Source organism: Cryptotermes secundus, unplaced genomic scaffold (genome assembly GCF_002891405.2).
Source record: "Cryptotermes secundus unplaced genomic scaffold, Csec_1.0 scaffold318, whole genome shotgun sequence".
NCBI lineage: Eukaryota > Metazoa > Arthropoda > Insecta > Blattodea > Kalotermitidae > Cryptotermes > Cryptotermes secundus.
The window spans coordinates 1,415,660-1,438,081 of record NW_019730108.1 but is presented as its reverse complement, the minus strand read 5'-3'; the positions used below and the strand labels follow the sequence as shown (position 1 = coordinate 1,438,081).

Sequence of the window (22,422 nt, the reverse complement as noted above, 5' to 3'; positions counted from 1 at the left end):
CAAACACCCATCCATCCAAAGATCAATCACACGTCAACTCACCAACACAGACGCTCATACATCCATCCAATTGTCGAACTAAGTTCAGACGCCAAATCCGATCAACTGGGGGCCATAATCCGAATTAATAAAGCAAAATAAAAAAGCCATAAAGACAAAAAAAAACCTAGAAAAGAGATAAATGGAAAATTCCGCAATATAGGTAGTGCTACTGTAATAAATTACTGTAGAGAATTTGTTTAAAAACTATAAAAAGAAAAAAAAGCTGAAATTCAAGATCTCCTTCATTCATTTCAAGCCAATCTTGATATTTTCTTGTTGGTTTCAGTCTCCCCAGCTGCCCTCAACACAGCCTGAAAGTCCTCTTGCTCCTAAATCCCACGTGTCTTTTAAAGTGTGTACTCAACTGTGAGCAGTTTCTTCATTTTTCAGATTTCGATCCGGATTAGCCGCGGTTTACTGTACATCATCATTTAATCAATTATCAATGCAATTATTCATCCATCAATCCATGCATACAGTTATCAACTCAACCATTTGTAAAATCTGAAATTTCACGGCGGCTAAAGTTGAAGAAATCTTCTCGGGTTATCCGCCGTCTCAGTCGGTTAAAAATTACCGACTTTTAGGGGCCTTCTTTGTCAGCAACCGCAGTGTCTGATATCAGCTCGTCAAAGAGGGCGCCCCACAAGAACAAGACCGAAACTGTCAAACAGCCACAGATTGGGCTCGACACCAAGACTGACTGACTGACCGTCAGTGGCAATTTGGCTTTGACTTTGAGCTTAGTCAGTAGGCAGCTGGACGGGAGTCCGTGAATAGAAGATTAGGAGAACGGCAGCCCAGGAGTTAGTCGAAGAACTGAGAGAATTGTAACGGAGTCGAACAGAAGACTTGGTGCACAACGAAGTGAGCGCGGAGGCTGAAGAATCTGCAATCTTAGAAGCCGTTACTAGGCCACGACTGTAAACACTTAGCGTGTGCTGTAGTGATTTGTAAATTGTGGAAATTTGCGATGGCGTCATAATTGAGTGTAGTCATGAGTCGTGTGTTAAAGTGGTCAGTAAATCCAATCTCCAATAAACCCCGTCGACAGTCACTCATGTATATATATATGGCCGCGTCATAGCTCAAGCGGTTAGTCACTGGTTTCCCACTGCGACGCCCCGGGTTCGATCCCGGGTCTGGTCAAGTGGGATTTGTGGTGGACAAAGTGGTGCTGGGGCAGGTTTTCTCCGAATACTTCGGTTTCCCCTGCCAATGTTCATTCCACCAATTGCTCCACAATCGCCCTCACCTATCATCTGGGGCTGGTACAATAGGCAAGAAGTGGCCGCAGTACAAGGGACTTAGTCCCACTACTAGCAATAAGGACAAAATATATACAACATGTTATTTTAAGTTCCTCCGAAGTCGCTCCCAATCAATTTTTAGGATATGAAACCGTAACAGACAAACTGATCAACCATGAACGTAGTTGCATAATCTGATTACTGATTTATTATGGCGGTTTTAAGTGGAAACCACTTCAATTTTTTAGTTTTTTCTTCTTCTCCAAGTTTAATTAGAATGATCAAGTCAAGGAGGATGACGTGGGCATGGCATGTAGCACGAATGGGGAGACGAGGAATGCGTGTAGTATATTGTTGGGAAAGCCAGAAGGAAAGAGACCACTGGGAAGACTAAGGCGTAGGTGGGTGGACAATATTAAAATAGATCTTAGAGAGATAGGATGGTATGGATTGGATTGATATGGCTCAGGATAAAGACCAGTGGAAGGCTCTTGTGAACATGACAACGAACCTTCGGGTTCCACAGAATTCTGGGAAATTCTTGAGTAGGTGCAGATTTGGCTTCTCCTCAAGAAGGGCTCAGCTCCATGAGTAAGTGCGTGAGCAGTGATGTGGGACAGTGTGTTTCACAAGAATGTGCACGAAGGGATCAGGTGTTATCAGTTGCACGTTACGTGGATGCAAACAAAACACCTGCGTCACTCGAATGTAACCTCTGTCACGTGTCAAGGGAAGGGCTCCGTAATCCTCGGTTCCTGGAATAACCCGTCGCGGGCAGACCACGTGCAGTGCTGGCACTCAAATGAATGTGGCTTTGGGAGAAACCGCCGAAGTCTTCACTGGAACCGGACCTTTCTCTCTCAGGCGGGAGCACGTACATCTAAGTCAGCTTGAAGGTAATGCTGGGATAGTACCTCAGACAGGCCACGACCGCACAGTCTATTGCGTTTACTGGCTACTCTTCCATGCTCATATCCATATACGGTATAAGGACCTGGACCAGAACCCGGGACGCCGGAGACTAACCGCCCGAGCTATGGCACGGACTCGCGTACCAGTTCATATTCGGCGCTAGTGACAGCAAGAGAGGGGCTCTGCTCCGCCACTGGCACCAAGTGCTCCTGAATATCGAGCAACGCCACTGATCCATGACAGGAAGTTTTTTTCTTCTTTTCCTTTTGGTAGAAGTTTCCCAGAACATGGAGAGAGGATGACTGCCTACCCCCCGACATCCGGGCTGAACCCACTGTGTCAAGGTCACTGCGTATCCTCCTCCGGGCGGGCTCCCACAGGACTGACAGGACCAGATCCTGTGCGCTCAACTGTCCCGTCAGGACATTGTTCCGGGATACAACGCTGTGTAGTTTCGGAGGCATATGCCGCCTCCATCTTGAAGGTAGAAGGATAAACCGAGAAGAGCCTTGCTTGGGACTAACTTCGCCGACAAGCGGAGGTCGCTCGATCGGTGAAGTTCTCTTGCGGACTAGAGGCCATGGAGTTTCTCTCCTTAAGAGAAGTAGGCTTACGGCATCTCAACGCTCTCTGTGTCTTTCCCCCTCATAAACTCCCTAGCCAGCTGAAGGATTTTCATGAAATTTCGTATAAAAATTATGCCATTTGAGGATACCCTAAAGTCGCGCTTTATAATATTGTGGCATGTAGAACTGTTTTGCTAGGCAACGACAGCGAAATAAGCAACTATACTACAGCCATTGCTAAGTAGTGATTCTGCAATGCTAGGCAATGGCACGTAGGCAACCCAACAGACATGACTGCAACAGAGGAACGGCATTTTCCGTGCGGTCCGTGCCGAGATGTTATAAGCAGGACAAATTAATCGTTGCAGTGAGTTAGATAACCGCTGGGTTTCAGTTGTGAGCTGTTGCTGTGAGAAGCTGCTAGCTGAGTTTGGGGACAGTTGGAGAACCCAGACGAAAGGGGAACGTCCGCCGTTGAAAGCCTCTTACCAAGCAACGGCTAGTGGAGATTGTAACAGACTGAGTTGGCCTAGTGTATGTAATAGTGCGAAGTATCAAAGAGTCCAGTAAATCCATTTACCAATCCCAACCCTGTCTATAATCACACTACATCACGTGACAATATTCTAGAGTCGGCAGTAGCAACATGGCGGACGCGCGAGCTTGTGAGGTACCACTGACCTCCATTTATTGTTGATGTCAAGAATGCGTGGATTTATACCTACACTTCCCATACGTGCTTATAGCGTAGGACTAACGTAGTTGAGCACAGGGACAACTTTACCTTACCCGGGGTAAAGCGGACAACTCTTCTCCATCTAGTGACGAAGCCAAGAATTAGTGGATGTACACCTCTGCGCAAGTAATTAGGAGCAGTACAAATCTGTTGTTGTGGTCCAGAAGCTGGAAGCACACGCCTAGATGACGTGGCCACCTGTTCCGCCCGCGCCGCGGCAGTTCAATCGAGCCAACTGGAGGCCGGTCACACGGAACAGCTCGCAGTCGTTAAGTTGCCGCTGAGGGGATAGGAGTTCGTTCCGCGTCTGGCCCGCTCCACTGCGACAAGCGTGTCCACGGAACCCACCGAGATAGAGCCTCTGGAGACTTCAGTCGCCATAATCGTAAACGTAATAAGGAGGACGCACACAAAAACAATAATACTCGATAACAATTCGGCGAGAAGTCTCGGTTACTATAATAAACAAAAACAAAACGAAAAGGTCCTCTTGTATGACGTTAAGAGTTTGTCTACCTCTCTCCCCTCCTACAACCACTACCAGTTCCCCTCCAAGAAGTCTGTGTTAGGCTAAGGTGGAGTGGATAGGTAAAAGTGACGTGTTGGGCAAGGCCTACAGCAGTTAACAATCGTTGCCGTGGTGAGGAGCAACGCTAAGTGAACTTTGTACAAGGAAGGCCTCGCCACGCGGTTGCGAGCCTCCAGTGGAGTTAACGAAGTAACTAGTGCAGACGGAACTGACGGGGACGCTTCCGTATACTTATTCGACTTTAAAATCCGTCACAAACCAAGTAATTTCTGATTACTTTGTATTCTGTAATGTTCAACTTTATGTTTCAAGATAGAATTCGAAAATGTTAAATGGCAAAGATGTTTTTAAACGTATCGAACACAGTGAATGATGTTTTGATCGATTAATATCGTGTTCGTCGCTAAATGACCCGCTTTTACATTACGCTTCGAGTGATGTGTGTACGTAAATTAGCGGAGTTTGAAGACAAAGACGCCGAGAAGTGTTCCGTGTTGAAGATATGTTAGATGCTATTGTCCCGTGGCAGATTTTTGGAAAATTACCGAGTCACGTAGTGTTCTTTTTTTTACGAAACCAGCCGCCCATGTTTTTGTTTTAAATAAATCAAGCTGTGCGTGGTTATCTTCATTCGTGAAATTAATTTAAAATAATGTGCAAGAATTCGAGTAACCACTCCAAAAATAAAATAGAATAATTTAATTTCACTGCAAACGTTAACTAATCGCAAAATTATCTTCTACTTAGGAATCGTGAGTGCAAAGAAAACGATTTACGTAGAACACGGTAAATGTTTCGGACACGACCGGCCGATTTCATAAAACAGAAACCGGTATCACGCAAGTCACGTATATTTACCGAGAGAACACGTTACATAGCACAAATTTGTTTCCTTGGAGTCTGATTGTGCTCACTGATAACCATAACAATTCAAGTTCGTTTGAAGACCGCGGTCTCACAAATGCGCATTTCCTGCCCGACTGCTGACAACCGCTACTGTCAGCTTAACTTTATTACTGGGGCCAGAGTAGCGATTTTGATATTATCTTCATAATTTTCAAACACTAATAATAAATCAAGATTTTATTTGAGAAGTCTTAAATTATAATTTTAAACCTTCATTAATATATAACAAATTTATATGTTTCATGATCACCGGCAATTTTAAAGTAATTAGAAAATACTTGGGTTTATAATTACAGCAAGTTCACAGCAAATTCCGTTTCACTTTCTTTCCCGCCACTGAAAACAGAGCGCGCCTGGAGCAAGTGTTAAGCAGGTTCAAGGAGAAAAACAAAACAGTTTCTTTTTGTGTTATCGGACAAGACACGGCGTCCCTTCAGTCCCGTCTCTCCGCACATTCTGTGACAGTGAAAGTTGCGATAATATATTTGTCTCTAAAATCCGCTCTTTCTGAACCAACAGTGCAACAGCTCCGGTGCTTTGTCTTTCTCTCCAACATCATGACGCCTGAAGGCCACGCAACCACATCCAAGGCTTACTTCTCCTTTTTTCACCTGGAAGTGAATGTTCACTTGCTGGTGTAGGGAATCAAGAAACCGGGTAGAAAGGTCGCACTGGGTGAGGAACGTCTTAAAAAAGAGCTCGCGAGAACCCGTTAATCCCCCCTCTCCGGGTACTGTCCTTCAGTGCGTCAGGAAGAGAAGGGTTCTAGGAATAGTGAAGTGTTAACTGTGAATTCAGCGAACGTGCGAAGTGTTGCGTGTCGGATGCTGAAGAAATTCATAGGTATAAGGCTTGACTCACCACAGGGTTTCTGGTCAGTGGGCGCGGGTAGTCCCGGGGGGATAGCACTGATGAAGCACGGTTGGAGTATGGCTCCTGACTTGAATGAGACCGAGTCGCTGTTCTCGGAGTTCTCCAGTCACGATCACGGCGACTCTCCGCTTAATGACAGCACCGTCGCACTGAAAATGACGGCTGCGGGATCAGAGTTGCTTGTCGCTAAAATTGTAGCGATGATAGTCCTTGGTTTCTGCTCTTTCTGCCTTGGCATTCTGCCCGTGAAACTTGCGAAGTGGTTAAAATGGAACAAAGAACCGACGTCGACGGCGAAATCTTCACCGCAGCCCTTCGTCATATCTCTGCTGCTGTGTTTCGGCGGCGGCGTCTTGCTGTACACGACCTTCATGCATCTGCAGCCGGAAGTGAGGGAAGGAATACAGGAGCTACAAAACACTGGCGAGCTACCAGAGTTCCGGCACGGTCTCCACTTCGCCGAACTCATCTTCTGTGTCGGCTTCTTCTTCGTGTACCTCGTCGAAGAACTCGTACACGCCGTTCTTGACCGCCGACCACACGAGCACGAGGATGAGGCTGTCCTTCACCGCACCATGAGTTTGCGCCGATGTTCGCGTCACCCGACACACAGCGGGGCTGACGGTGGAGATGGCACGGGGACTTTGATACCCAGAGTCAGCCTCAACAACTCTTCAGCTGCTGCAAAGAAGAACTTGACCAGCTCCGGAGACAACTTGGACAACGTTATTACTAACGGGAGTACGGGAAGTAGCATGTCTGCAAGTACACAAGGCCTGCTCAACAGCTCTCTGTCAACAATCCTGGTGCTGGACAGTGCGAAGCATTCCCCGCTTGATGCTGAAGCCCACATGACGGGGGGGCCTCTGGCGGAGTTGGGCTCGTCCAAACAAAATCACCACCACCACCATCACCAGCACGGTCACGGACATGGACACAGCCATGCGATTCCTTTCACAGATGAAGACGATGGCTCGTCAGCAAGTGGTTCAACTGTGGCCAAGTCCTTGCGCGGGCTGCTAGCGGTCCTAGCTCTGTCCTTCCATGCAGTGTTTGAGGGCTTGGCGGTGGGTCTCGAGAAGAGCGTGGGCAACGTGTGGTACTTATTTGCCGCTATCGCCACTCACAAACTGGTGATCGGGTTCTGTGTCGGTGTGGAACTGATCAGCACGCGAACGCGACTGGTGCTCATTTTCGTGTACATGGCCACGTTCGCCGTCGTGACGCCCATCGGGATTGGCGTCGGGATCGCCCTCAGCAACGACGGCGAGGAAGCTGGCACCAATACTGTGCCCACGGTGGTGCTCCAGGGTATGGCTGCAGGCACTCTGCTCTATGTCGTGTTCTTTGAGGTGCTCCAGAGAGAACGGGCCAACACGCAGTCTGGAATATGGCAGCTCGTCGCCATCATTGCTGGATTCGCTATCATGTTTGCCCTGCAGCTGCTCTGTAAGTGCCACTGCCTTGTGCTTGCAAGTGCAATCATACTAAAAGCATTTTAAATGTGGTCTGGCTACAGATCCAGATGTGCCGGATTCGATTCCCGGCGCTGCCAGATCTTCTGAGAAGTAGTGGGTCTGGAACGGGGTCCACTCAGCCTCGTGATGATAATCGAGGAGCCATTTCAAGGAAATAGCGGCTCCGGTCTAGAAAACCGAAATTAACGGCCGTGGGGATCCGTTGCGATGACCACGCGGCACCCTCTATCCACAAAAGTTGGCTCCAACTTCGCCGACAAGCGGTGGTCGCTTGGTCGGTATTGTTCGCGTGCGGACTAAAAGCCACGGATTTTTTTTACACTGCTTTATAAGTCAGCTACATCCTATTCTTGATTGTACTTTCAGCACTAAGCCATATTTTCATAAACAAATTTTGTCAGAATATTCTGTTGCAGTTGCTCTTTATCTCAGGTACATTCAATGTCTTGATTGAATCAGTGTTAATTGTGTGCATTGTCAAGGCCACTTCTCCTGAAGACCATCCACGCTCAATGAGAACAAGCCTTTCATATTCAGCAGTAGACTAATTTCGGTTTGTTACCTGTCTTAAGTGTTACTCTGATGATGGCTCAGTCTCGGCCACTTGTATGATTTCTAATATCATGTACCCCTCACCCAACTAACTAACTCTTGGAGATAAGTCCTTCTTGAGAAGCCACCAGTTATTCAGCTGCTCAATAATTTCCCACCATTTTATGGAGCCAGAAGGTTCATTATCGCGTTCACAAGATCCCACTGCTGGTCCTTATCCTGAGCCAGATTAATCCAGTCCATGCCACCTCATCATATACTGAATCTTAACCTTTATTTTTTCAGTTTCGTGGGGTGGGGGTGAGACTGAGTCCACTTTGTACGTCGGCCACTAACTGGCCTACTGTACCAGCCCCAGATGGTAGGTGAGGGTGTGGAGCAGTCGGTGGAATGAGAATTGGCAGGGGAAACCGAAGTACTCAGAGAAAACCAGTGCCATTTTGACCACCATAAATCCCACATGAATTGACCTGGGGCGGAACACGGGCCGCCGAGGTGAGAAGCCGGCGACTGACAGCCTTATCTTGTTCATTCACTGCTCCCCGATATGCATGTGTCGTCCTCTTGTGATCATCAGTTGTTCCGTGTTCGTGTGTGACCAGGAAGTATTTTGCATGTTCTGAAATGTCACGGTTTAAGCCCAAGCGTACAGAAGTGAAGGGCCACAGCCCAGTAGGTCACGTGACACCCATCTGTCTGTTGGAACGTGGCGCGAGTGTAACACCGAGCCGAACACGGGGAAGAAGGGAAGTACACCCTTATGGGGCTTACCTAGTTTTACTTCAATGTTATGGGATCAATTTTACTTAATCTACATTATAATGGAGCAACTTCGTAATTTTTATGATTTTAATCAATGAATACAGCACAGATTAGTAGACAGAAAGGACTGTAAATATGGGCCCATATGCTAGTTAAAATTGGTGCAATTCAAAACCACCTGATGATGACCAGTTGGATGGTTGAAACATTTGGTCTGTGTGGTCTAGTGGTCAGAGCCCCTGGCTACAGATCCAGATGTCCGGGTTCGATTCCCGGCGCTACCAGATTTTCTGAGAAGTAGTGGGTCTGGAACGGGGTCCACTCAGCCTCGTGAAGATAATTGAGGATTATTTCAAGGAAATAGCGGCTCCGGTCTAGAAAACTGTGGGGATCCGTTGCGCTGACCACGCGACACCCTCTATCCGCTGAAGTTGGCACTAACTTCGCCGACAAGCGGCGGTCGCTCGGTCGGTCGGTCGGTATAGTGCACTTGCGGACTAAAACCACGGAGTTTAGTGTTTTTTAGAAGAACGGGTATGCATCTGTCCACTTGAGCAGACGGAACGCGGCAATTACATTGGTCCTCGTGTGTACACTTTGTTGCATTCCTCACGTCTGAGTTTGTCTATTCCAGTTTGTGTGTGCTCGCTATCCTCTGTGGCGCTGACCTGAGTACGCGAATCTTCACGAGCTCGGTCTCCTCACAACTTTAGACCGATACGGGTTTCCTTGACCCTGCTGCCTTGCTCACTGTGCTCATTTGTTTCCTCTGCCTGTCACGTGGTGCGTTATCTGTTCCAGTTGAAGGCCGCATTGTCATGTTGTTCAGGACAACATGAATCCTTGTATTGTCCTTGTCTGTCTTGTGTATTTTCAGATCTAAACACAGTAAACCATCGTCGTAACAGANGGGGGGGGGGGGATGTTCGCTAAAAGCGAGTGAAGGGGTATTCACGGAAGTACAACCATAGGAGAGGTGCCAGGACAGCGTAGTCGGTATAGCGATTGGCTACGGGCTGGACGAGCGAGAGTTCGGAGTTTGAGTCCCGGTAGGGTGAAGAATTTTCACTTCTCCATGTCGTCCAGATCGGCTCTGGGGCCCACCCAACCTCCTATACAATGGGTGGCGGGGACTCTATCCCCGGGTGTAAAGCGGCCGGGGCGTGAAGCTGACCACTCACCTCCAACTAGTGCCGAAGTCAAGAACATGTGGATCTATACATCCACTCCTCTATACGCCTTAATGGCATAGTGCTTAATTAGTTAAGCACAGGGATAACTTTACTTTTTACACCATAGGCTACATAACCAATTCACGCAATAAACACAAAAGCACACAAAGTGGTTACATAAAGGTTTTTATTTGGGTAATTTTATTAAATCATTTTCTAACCACAAAACCTTCTTCTGCCTCAACATCTCTAAGAACTGCCAGTTGTACACAGCCAGATTTTGTCGGTTATAACGACGGTTTACTATACTTGAAGTTATTTCCTCCTCTGTTTTACACGTAATGCTGTTTATTTTGTTGCCTCTGCGTCTGGTTAAATTCCTGAGTTATTAGCTGTGGTGTGACATTCTCGCTGTCCTACAGAATGGCAAGGCATCAATGAACATTGTGAGGAAATTTATATGAAAAAATTTCCCAAAGAATTCTTGTTATAATTCGCATGCAAATACTTAGGCAGTGATGCTTGATGTAAGTTGACTCATGGCATTGCTGTTTTTCTGTACGTAAAACGAATTGCTGGGTAGCAAGAAATCCATGAGTAAGTTTTACAGACAGAAATGGTTTTATTGCCTTTAGTCTCGAGATTAACGGTAATCCTTGGGATCGAACTCAAATTCCTTTACATAAAAACTTGTTTGCTAACCACTGGACCCTCGGGAAATAAAAATCTGCGATTCAGAGTAACTCACGTTCAATCCGAGCCGTGTGCTTTGACCTCAAAAACCATTCACCTGGAAACGGCAGTACAGACTATTCCCAAAACGCGCGTATCGGATGCTACTACATTGCAGAGAACCACAAACGGAGAATAGTGCCTAGTCTCGGAGACGCGATACCACGACAGACATCTCAATCGACTGAAGCGCGAATGTTACCTACGTGGTATTTAAAAATTCAGTACGTACCTCACCGAAAACACCGCATTTCCATAAAAAAGAAAGAAGAAAAATAACTTCTAGGAAGAACTAGTAGCTTACTTTCCTCTGACATGGCGCGTCGAATAATTATATTATTGCTTGTGTATCGTTGCCGCGGTAACGTTTTTGCCGAGCCGTTTCCTGGAAACGATAAGGGAATACACATGCATTATGCAGACGCACAGACTGATGGGAGGAATTTATTGTGGGCTCAGGTGCACATAATTTCATAAACATTGGTTCAGCCATTCAGAAGTTGATGGGGGGGCGGATTACACTTTTATTTTTTCAAGGTAAGGAAAGTGGGCTAAGAACTCAACTAATGCTGGAGAGCTTATTGGAAATAATCGCCGTTTATTCTGAGAATTATATGAAATAATCAAGATGGCTGGAGAGAAACAGTTTCCTGATGTTAAACCGGGCGGCCTACGCGCCTTAAAGGAGTCACCTTTCTTTTCAACCCCCGCGAACACACCGTGCTCTGGGCAGGAAGTCCCACTAAATACGGCCTGTGGCGCCCACATGGCCCCAGCGAACAGGGTGGAGGTTACTCTGCACAACATGTACAGCTCTCGAGGTGGCGTTGGAGTGTGACATCGTGCAGCCTGGTAGTTACCAACATTTCGGAGGAAACTGCTGCCTCCATCTTCAGGGTAGAAAAGTGAGAGAAGTTGAAGTGTATCTGCGCATTGTATTGGCTCACGCAGAACCACTCTAACTGGAATTCGCTGCGCCCTTCCTTATCCTTCTCTGCATAATCCCCCATCGTCAAGGTCCAGCTTACTTTCTTAGCCTGAAAAAAAATATGAGGCTTATGAGATCACCTTGCTGTCTGTCTGTGTACTCCCCCTAATTTTTTGTTTTCTACGCAGTCCGTGTCGTATCAAAGGGAAGTAGGCGATTAGTTTTTACCAGAACCTCTTATTTCACGCTCGGAATAATCTTCTGCACTGAAGATGTAGGCAGAATATTTCTCCGAAACGTTGAGGGTGCCGCGTCCCAGAATGCAGTACGCTTTGTGTGCATTATGCATTAAAAGGACGGACGGTGTTTCTCTCCTGTGTAAATTTCCACACGATGCTCTTTATTTTCACGAGCACCTGTTACATCAATACAACTTTCACCCGCCGTGAGGTTTGCTGGGCAGCTGTGAGGGACCCCTCGCTTGTGCAGCACTGTATGCGGGTTATGCTGAGGCAGCCAGATCTGAGGCTCTCTCGGCAGTGTAGTCTGTACAAGTTTCGGAGGAAATTAGTGGCTCCATCTTCAGAGCAGAAGAATAAGCTAAGTTAGCAGCGAGCAGAGATCTACGCCATGGAGAATTTTCCCAACGTTTCGGAGGAACGTAACTGCTTCCACTTTTAAGGTAGAAGCGTGCTGTCTTACACCCTGAAGACGGAGGCAATACTTTCCTCCGAAATTTAATTTAACATCTACTAGTCCACATGCCAGAAGACAATATTCTTCATGATGAATAAGCTATCGCGGACAGCCGACAAGAGGTAGTTCTTCAGCTCGGGAACGACAGGGTGATGTAAAGCGTTCTAACCTCTTACTCTAGTTAGTATTTGCGTTTGCTGTCTCAATGGAGCCGGGATAGCTCAGTCGGTACAACTACTGGCTATGGGCTGGACGACTGAGGGTCGGGATTCGATTCCCGTTAGGCCTAAGATTTTTCTCCTTTCCGTTTCGTTCAGACCGGCTCAGAGGCCCACCCAGCTTCCTATCCAATGCGTACCAGGTGATCTATCCGGGTAGAACGGCCGGGCGTGAAGCTGACCACTCACCTCCAACTAGCGTCGAGGTAAAGAAAATGTGGATCTATACATCCACTCCCCCATACGCCTTAATGGTGTAGTGGTTAATTAGTTAAGCACATGGACAGCTTTACCTTTACTGTCATAATGTGTACTGGAAACTAATGTAAAATATGATGAATTGCCCCTTGTCGTCTGCAGATTTCTCTGTAAACGCCTTTAAGTATATTTTTAATTAGCCGTAGTCCAAAAAGAACGGTTAGTTAATCACAATACTCGAGTTTTTATTGATTACAAGGCATAAACAATTGAGACTTCCAACACACGTGTCAGCAGAGACTCAGTTACAAACGGACATTCCGTTATCAAGTATCAAACGTTACCACGGTGCAAAATAACGCCTGCTAGCGGGCTTCCATTAATTTCCGTCACCACGAATTCCATTTCGAATGCGCGAAGAAGACCTTGGAATCGTGACAATAGAGATGCAACTTCATCTGTTCATAAGCAGCAAACAAATTGTCGGAGGGAGCGATGGTGACGCACCGTATCTACGCCCCTGCTGTAACGCATACACATCTTACGATCCTAGTCTAAATTAGCGGATCTTAGAATAGCTGCAGCCTCTGCACACAATCACGTGATGTAGGTTATACCGTAGGTGTGAAGAAACGAGTTATACATAATTTAAATGGAGTGTCAGTGTTTGATAGCGTGGCGAAGGTCGCTATCGGCGTACTGTAGCTAACACATTGCTCACTACTGGCTTACGTAATTTAGAACGGGCGCAGTGTCTTACCCCTTGAATGGTGCCTCCAGGCGTTGCTAGGTTACGGCTGCTAATGCTGAGCTGTATCCTGGATATTCCTGCAATACGATGCGCTTTGCTGGGTTTAGTACCGCTTCAAGACGGTCATTTTGTGGGCTTAGTGGCTGTCAAGGAGAGAGTGGTGAGTGTGTGGAAGAGAGGTGCAGTTACTGGAGTCACTCCCCAGTAGAGTGGGAGTGACTACTAGCAGTCACATCCCTCCTCAAGTAGAAGAGGAGGCCCCATTTCAAAACATGTAAAAGTCTTCGAAAGAACAAAAATATGGTCGTGGGTCCCCCGAGGGTATCAGAAACCTAGATTTACTGTGCTGGCGAGAGCCAGCAGTAATCGTGCCGACCGACCAGGAAGTATGGTTAGACGGGCTAAAACAGCACTATTTTCAAAGAAATATACAGTGATTTTCCTCAGACTCTTCAAGCGAATGTTTGAAATAGGCTACTTTGGGTTCCTTTGCTTATTTCTCAGTTCAATAGGCCTTTTAGAAATACTGTTCGAGGTTCGTCGTGATTTTCCTCAGCCTCTTCATATAAAACTATTTGAGTGGTAGTCACAGTATCCACTCTCTGCTGATGATACTCTTCGTAACCGCAGTAACACTCAATCCCCGACCGCGAGTCCAGAGTGCTACCGCTATACAGGGTAAAGTTGTCCCTGAGCTTAATTAAGCTCTATACCATGAAGACGCATGCGGGAGTGGGGTGTCCGCAGGGGGGCGTGCTCTCACCTTACTGTGGAGCCTTGTACATTCATTCACGTGGCAGTGGAGGTACAGATCCACTATTCTTGACCTCGGCACTAGATAGAGGTGAGATGTCAGCTTCACGCCCCGGCCACCCTGTACCCATTGGATAGGAAGCTCAGAGGGCCCAGAGCCGGTGACGATGTGGAGTAGAGAAACTTATTTCCCTTGCTGTGAATGGAGCCCCGGCAGTCCGGCCCGTCACTACGCCGCCTGAGCTAGCCAGGCTCCGCTAGTTAACAGCGAATGGCGGGACGCATGACAAGGGAGCAGCAGACTGGGGGATATTGCTCGGTTTACTCAACTCTGAAGATGGACGCGGTACATTCATCGAAACGTCTGTGAACGCCTATCAGAGCGCACTGCGTCACATCACAGAATACTTGAGAGATGAGTGAGCTGCCCGTTGTGCAGTTTCTGTCCACTCTTCCACCTCAACAGCTGATCTCCTCTTGAGGGTGGGGTGAGACTCAGCCACTAACCGGCCTTAGAATTGGCAGGGGAAACCTGCCCCAGTGCCACTTTGTCCACCACAAATCCCACATGACCTGACCCGGCATCGAACCCGGGTCGCCGCGGTGGGAAGTCGGAGACTAACGGCCATCGTCCTCTTCAGTAACTGGACCAGTGGACAGGAGAACTATGTGTTGCAGTTTCGCTGCTCGAGGCTGTGCTTCGTTTCTGACGATTTAAAATTCAGCATGGACACTTTAAGCGGATCAAATCGCTTTCTGTCACGAAACCCGAGAGTGAATTCTTGTATTCCTAGGGCAAGGTTGCAGTTCAAGGGCACAATTTCTCTTCTCCTCTGATCGTCTGGTCGCTTTAAGCACAGCTCAGTGAGAATAGTGTTGGCCTCAACCACACCACATAACGTTGCAAGCTGGACAGTCTGGGTTCGATTTCCGGCTGGCGCAAGATTTTTCTCTTCTCCACAGCATCCGAACGTTCTCTGCCCCGTCTACCAACCTCCTATTCAATGGGTATTGGGGGTAGAGCGGCCGGGGCGTGAAGCTGACCAATCACCTCCATCTAGTGCCGAGGTAAAAATGGTGGAGCTATACCTCCACTCCCCCACGTCTTCATGGCTAATGCTTAGCTAATTAAGCACAGGGACAGGTTTGCCTTCTTACCGTCGAATTCAGTTCTCCTGTAAAAGTAGAAACATGTACGGACAGGCCTGACTGTTGTGTTGTGTGCCGGGAAACGGGAGTGCCAGGGCAGTGGGTGAAGCTGCATTGTGACGCACCGCTACTGATCAGCTTGGCTAACTCATGTACATAGAACATAACGTATATAAGATTCGATGACCTAATGGCGCGACAGGGATCGTTTGGGATGTGACGCCTTGAGGACTGCTAGTTACAAATGCTTCGGAGACTCAAACTGTCTCCATCTTCAAGGTTGTACTGATCTGAAGATGTTGCTCTGGAATGTTCGTAAACTTTTACAAGCATACGGGTGTCACTTCCCATGGAGCCACGGCTTAAATTAATAATTAATTAAGGGACAAAGAAGGAATAAAATGAGAAAAAGAAGGGATCAAAGAAACAGAAAATGAGGGGAAAGCAAAATGTAACCAATCACAGGAAAGAAAAAGATGAGAGGGGGAAAATGGATAAATATCGGCCGGAACAAAGAGAGGTGCAGGACAAAATTAAAATTATGCTGTGGACTGGATTCAAGTAGCTCAGAATATGGGAAACCTTAGAACTTGTTGCCCGTCGGAGTAACTGTCAGGTTTCCGAGAAACACATCGCACACGGAGGCAACTGAGGATATGAATGAATGGAGTCGAGGTGCTGGCGAGCGAGCCAGTGCCGTGGAGACAGACGGCTGCCTCGACACAGCGGCGGGCGTGTACGGGGAAGCAAATTACTCGCTTACCGTGAACATCAGCTTACCCTTGTCGCCGTCATAGATTCATTTCCGGTAGAGCGGCTAGGCGACTGAAGAAAACATGCCCCAGTGCCACTTTGTTCACCACAAATCCCAAATGACCTGACCCGGGCGCGAACCCAGGCCGCCGCGGTGGGAAGCCGGCGACTAATCGCCCGAGCTACGGCATGGCCTCCCAAAGCTTTAGTTGGGATATCCAGAACTATTTCTTCAGACTTTGACCTCCTGGGTCCTGACAATTTGTAGTCTTATAGGTGCATACGGACGTTTCGGAGCAGAATTCTTCGATGCTAAAACCAGAGCGCTGAAGAATTGTTTTCAGGCACGCGACTAACTCGACACTCCGGACTATTGCCTGAAAGCTAAGAGTTATCTTGTGATCAAGAAGTGTATCTGCTTTAATGTAAACTCCGCATTGTGCAGCTTTCTCCAACTTACTCTAAGTTCCTGCTTCTTTAGGTTTCAAATATTCTCCTCAGCACCTCCCATCAGCCAACGTTCTCTCTTTCACGCGAGCGGTGAATCCTCTCACCCATAAAAATAACACGATTTCTAAACTGGAGCCGTTACCAGCTCAGGACGTCCAAATTGTAATAGATGCTCAAAAAGCATGCGAATCAAAATCAAAGTCAAAGTCACTTTGCGATTGACGGTTAGTCAGTCAGTCATGGGGGCTCATAACCAGGTATTTATTGCTGTTTGACAGTTACGGTCTTGTTTTTGTGGGGCGCCCTCTCTGACGAGAGGACGGGTCTGTCTATTGTCGGAGACATTTTTTGCGGTAGTAAGTCATCTGTCATAATGTAAAATATATTTACATTTTATGTGTTACACGAGTTAAAAAATGTATATACGATATATACAGGGCCTCTGTCATGCGAATAAAATCACAGAAATCTTATGTACTCGTATTGACACATGACGCCTGAAAGCCGGAATAGCGGAGCCACAGTGGAAGTCCATTGCTAACCAACAACTCGTCAAACACACGTTTCCTCTGCAACGAACAGACACGGAATAATCCATTGCTGGGCAACGTTTCGGTAAGCATGTTTCGTGTCAACGAAGATTCAACAAAGGTTTCCACGGATACGGAAGGGCAAACCAACAATTTCCATGGATACGCGCTAGACTATATAAGGAGCCGTGTAGAGAGAAACGATTCACCCCCGTGTGGAGGCGGGGTCGAATACCTCCACCGTGACCCTGCGAGTCATACGAGGCGATGAAAAGGGAAATCTCGAATCTGAGACAGTAAAATATGGTCGTGAGTCCCACGAGACTCGGACCCAAGAATGCCTGCGCTGGCGAGGGCCAACAGCAATTCCAAACGACAGACCCGTCCTCTCGTCAGAGAGAGCGGCCCACATCAACTATCTGACAGTAATAAAAATCTGGTCGTAAGCCCGCGATGGGTGCTTTATTCCAAGACAGACTGGCTGACTAACTGTCGGTCGTAACATGAGACTCAGGCTCGGAAAGATTCATTCGTGAGACAGTCATCATTCAAGACAGTGGCCGTAGAAGTGACGGACTCGTAAATCCAAACCAAGTCAGTCACAGTGGAAGAGAAGACACTCGTCTCAGACAGCCATGCATTGCAATTGCAATGGAAGTGCCAGTAAATCCAATCATGCACTCCAGAACCCGTTATATTATTCACGCAAGCCCCTAATAAAAAACTCCGTGGCTTTAGTCCGCAGAGCGACCGCCGCTTGTCGGCGAAGTTAGTGCCAACTTTAGCGGATAGAGGGTGTCGCTCGGTCCTAATACGTGACAGTGTAAGTGAACAGATTGTATACAGGTCTAGTGTTCTGTAATGGACATACACGCAGCCCGTCAGACAGGTTATGTATGTCCTGTGGAAAGCAGTTTGTGCAGCAGTGGCGTGTTTATGTGTAGGTAACTGTACTCTCGGACAGACACTCCTAACAACAATCACTACAAAAGAAGACAAGAGAAACAAACCAGCGGAAAAGTTCTAAAACAATGGAAATCCTCTCCACTGAAACAGACACGCAATATTTCTGCAAGTCATTCAGCCACGCCCTCTGTTTCTGCAGCCCGCATACCACGACAGTCAGTGTTCAGTATACAAAGTGCCTCGTTATGACGCGTTTGTAACTTCTGTGACGTCATATGTTGGCATGTTTTAAATTAGATGCAGAGAAATAAAAAACAGACATAAATAGAATAAGAAACTACGATATAAGGACACGACTGCTAGTATCCTCATTAAACCAAAAAATATTTGAGAACAGAGAAATGGAAGGAACATCCTCATAGAACGAATGGGACCCGCATATAATTCGTGAGAGGCTGGAACAGGCTAATGACTAAGCCTTGGAGTTGAGAAGAAATGAATATGGAAGAAGGAAAGAAAGACGGATGAAAATGAAAGAATGAAGGAAAGATGGAAGGAGGAATAAATCAAATGAATAAGACAGAAGAAAGGAAAAATTAATAAATAAAGAAATAAGAAGATATGAACAAAAGAAAGAAAGACGACAGAAGAAAGTCGAGAGAACAAAAGCGAAATGAATAAGAAGGAATAAATAAAGGAAAGGAACGTAGGAAGGAAGAGCATAGGTAGGAGAGAAGAATAAAAGAGAAACAAAAGAGAAGGAAAGAAGAAAAATAAAACGTTCTACCTTGCCGGATATAACGCTGTGTAGTCCATTGATAGTCAGCAGACGATTTGCAGGAACATACCGCCTCCATTTTCAAGGCCACGCTGGTTTATTGCTTTGCTTAGTCTTCCTCCCAGAAGATGGAGGAGACGTGTTCCACCGAAACGTCGGTTGACTTTTACCGGACTACACGTCGTTGTATCCCATAAGACAGAACCTCACATCCTGAAAGAAAATAAAGGAGAGAAAATGGGCAAGCAAAAAAAAAAAAGAATAAGAGTAAGAACTCCGTACTCTTGTTACGGGTTTCACCTTCAGAAGCAGTTGTAAGGAATTTAACCTCTAACCCAAGTCTTGTTGTGCATTTGTCAGGACAAGAAAGAAAGCACTGCTTACTCACCTTGGCATGTCCTAACATTACGAAACCTGCAGTCTTTCGCTTTAGAAATCTTCGTTAGCCTTTACCAGAAGCGAGCTCTGCCTCGTCTTCCCTTTCTAATTAGAAAGGCCAGCTGCATTGCCGCCCGTGCGGCGTGGCTGCCTGCAGCGGAACCAAAGGGGACGGTCCCGCATCACGCGGCACGAAAGTGCGCACGCAAGTCGTTGCAACGGGCAGGGCTGCGTCACTACCTGCAACACGAATAAACATTGCTGTCTTCCGCGATGTGACGCCGTGTAGCCTGGTAGATTGTTACCGAAGTTTCGGAGGAACCTGTTGACTATTAAGATTATTATCTTCTGGAATGTGACGCCACGTAATCTGCTAGATATTTACCGCCGTTTCGGAGTAACCTGTTGCTTCTCCACCCTGAGGGTAGAAAAGTGCGCTGTACATATGTGGATCTAACAACCGTGACTATCAAGATGTCAGGCTACCAGACATTCAAGAACGCCGTAATTGGAAGACCTGCGAAAACCTCATTCGCTGATGGCCTCAACCGAGAAATGAATCGCTGTGGCTTGGCCATCAGCACGCCAGATGGACATCCCTGCCTCAGGCGTTTGTGCTGGCACCTGGTGAGGCAGAATCATCACGCGCAAGCCGGTCCAGCCGCTGGGCTGGAGTCTGGCCTTGTAGCATTGTGTAACGCGGCTCCTACATCTAGCGAAGCAACCCGCGGCACAGACAGTTGAACGCTCGCCTGAGGGCGTGTACGAGACGACACGAGAGACGAACCATGTACATCTGCAGTAAATGCTTCATTACGACTCTATGCTAATTACAGATAAATGCCAGGTTAGTGGTGAGCAAACTCCGGCCCGCGATAGCATTTTTACTGTTTTCTTATTAAACGACGCTGTCAGTATGCAGACCATTTCTCCCGCCCTCAGAGCTTCTGAGCAAACTTGCTTATAATATTATTTTGAGCCTCCTTGCTATGAAAGGACTAGGGAGTCTGTGAAGAGAAGGCCAGGAGGTTGGTGCGAGGTCGCTCAGTTGTGAGCTGTTGCTGTTATAAGCTGGTAGCCGAGGTAAAGTCACGAGTCGTGAGTGTAAAAGTGGTCAATAAATCGAGTCACCAATCCAAACCCCGTCTATAGTCACACACATACACGTGACAATATTAATATTACGACTGGCAGTTGCCACTTGCCCTGGAGGGAGTCAAGCATTAAGGAGCGCAATAGACTCGCCTGGAAAGCGTTAACCTTGGCCATAATTTGTCTATTAACTGGGTTCAGTAAAAACGTCTGTACAAGCATGTCCATTGGGTTGTGTGTCACTGCATAAAGAGAGACCGCACTTAAGGTTCGGCCACCCAGAGCGCTACGCTATGTTCGCTACGTACGCTACGTACTCTGCGACGCAGCTAACATGGGGAACATAGCGTACGTAGCGTACGGAAGTCTGTGTGGCCAGTCACATTGGCAATAAAGGGAGATATTTTTCTGTTCGTATAGCGAACATAGCGAACGTAGCGTATGTAGCGCTCTGTGTGGCCGAAGCTTTAGAGGAACTGCATTAGTACCGCTGGCTTGGACAGGCGAAGGAAGCAGCAGGACACATGTAGAGGGGGCTAAGCTTCACGTGTTCGCAACCAAATCATAAAATCCAAGCTTCAGAAGAATATGAAATGCAGATTTGAAGGAACTCTTCTAAATGAGCTGCAAGCCTACAGATTTATTGTTTTTCCTTTACCTTGGGGCGTTCTTTATATTATCTATCTGTCTATCTATCTATCTATCTATCTGTCTGTCTACATATCCATTCTCTCGCTTTCCTCAATATTTTATTCAATCCAATAAGCACTACGCCATTAAGGTGTATGGGGGAGTGGGTGTACATATCCACATCTTCTTGACCTCGGCACTAGTTGGAGGTGAGTGGTCAGCTTCACGCCCCGACCGCTTTACCCCCGGGAAGAGCCCTCAGTACTCATTGGATAGGAGGCTGGGAGGGCCCCAGAGCCGGTCTGGACGACGCGGAGAAGAGAAAATTCTTGATCCTACCAGGACTCGAACTACAACCTTTTGGTCGTCCAGCTCGTAGCCAGTCGCTATCCCGGCTCACGTTCAAATCCAATCCAGTGATAAAATTGTGTAAATTTAGTTCGACCCCTCTTGCGATGAAAATATGCTGTTAAGGAAACAACACACTATCTATACAGAGTGGGCCAGACTCAATTAGGCAGCTTTGATTAGATGTTATTTTTATTGATAAATGTTAACAATTGCAATGGTTACAAAAATGGAATCGCACACACATAAGTCATCGATTTTCAAGATGCTGGTCAACCTGGGCACCACCTAAGTCAACACAGGCTTGCAGACGCAAAGCAACATTTTCACACGCCTTTCTACACATATTCACCGGAAATTTATTGAACTCCTGAACAATCACCTCACGCAGATGTTTCACACTGTCAATGGGATTAGCGTACACCTTGTCTTTGAGGTAACCCCAAAGGAAAAAGTCTGGTGGGGTGATGTCGGGTGATCGGGCTGGCCACTCCACAGGCCCTCGACGGCCAATCCAGCGTTGAGGAAAAACTTGATGCAAGAACGCCCGAACAATATTGGCGAAGTGTGGTGGGGCCCCATCTTGCTGCCACCACAGTTCATCAAAGTTCTCTCTCCTCTGAAGTTCTGGGATGACACTTTCCCTCAGCAACTTTAGGTAGGTTTCCCCCGTGACGCAACCTTCAAGGAAGAACGGGCCAATCAGTCCTTCGTACGTCACGCCGCCCCACACCATCACTCCCGGGGACTGGAAATCGTATTCAATGGTGGCACTGGGGTTCTCTGGCCGCCAAAACACGCAGTTGTGTCTGTTGACCGATCCTGATGTGTGAAATTTGGCCTCATCAGTCCAGACAATATTCTGGATAAGGTCAGGGTTCTCCTGAAACTTGGTCAGCATCAACTCGGCGAACTCAAGTCGCCTGTCGAAGTCGTCCTCGTTAAGAACATGAATAAGCCGTGGATGGTATGGCGTCAGCTTCATGTCACTCAAAACTCTCCGCAAACCTGTAATCGAAATGTCCAGTAGGGCCGACAAACGGCGGGTAGACTTCGATTTCTGAGGAGATGATGCCAGTTCCGCAGCAACACGTGCTTGTGTGTCAGCAGTTCGGACAGTTCTCGGCTGACCAGGATGCTTGGGATTCAAAGCACTGGCAGTTTCATCAAACTGCTTGTTTATTCGGACGATTGTGTCCCTGTGGACTGCTGGCGGTCCAAACTCTTCCAACATCCTGCGCTGGACTGCGCTGATGGGGCTCCTCCACATTATACTCAGCACGTGAGACACTACTTAGATGAATCCTTCCCTAACCGCTGGATAGGTCGTGGTGGTCCCATTGCATGGCCACCG

The 22,422-nt window shown here is 47.2% G+C and overlaps 1 protein-coding gene across 7 annotated transcripts in view; it reads left to right on the top strand.

Annotated features, from left to right (window-relative positions):
- Positions 1–3,763: 3,763 nt before the first annotated feature.
- LOC111866116 (zinc transporter ZIP3) overlaps positions 3,764–22,422 on the top strand; it is a 68,687-nt gene continuing 50,028 nt past the window's right edge. Inside the window, exons 1-2 of one of the 7 annotated variants that reach the window (XM_023854740.2) lie at positions 3,764–3,897; positions 5,461–7,263. In XM_023854740.2, coding sequence (XP_023710508.1) covers positions 5,766–7,263 — 1,498 coding nt within the window. In that variant the 5' untranslated portion in view covers positions 3,764–3,897; positions 5,461–5,765. Of the gene's footprint in view, positions 7,264–22,422 lie in introns of all 7 variants that reach the window. The other 6 variants (XM_023854739.2, XM_023854738.2, XM_023854737.2 and 3 more) reach the window with 6 other exon arrangements.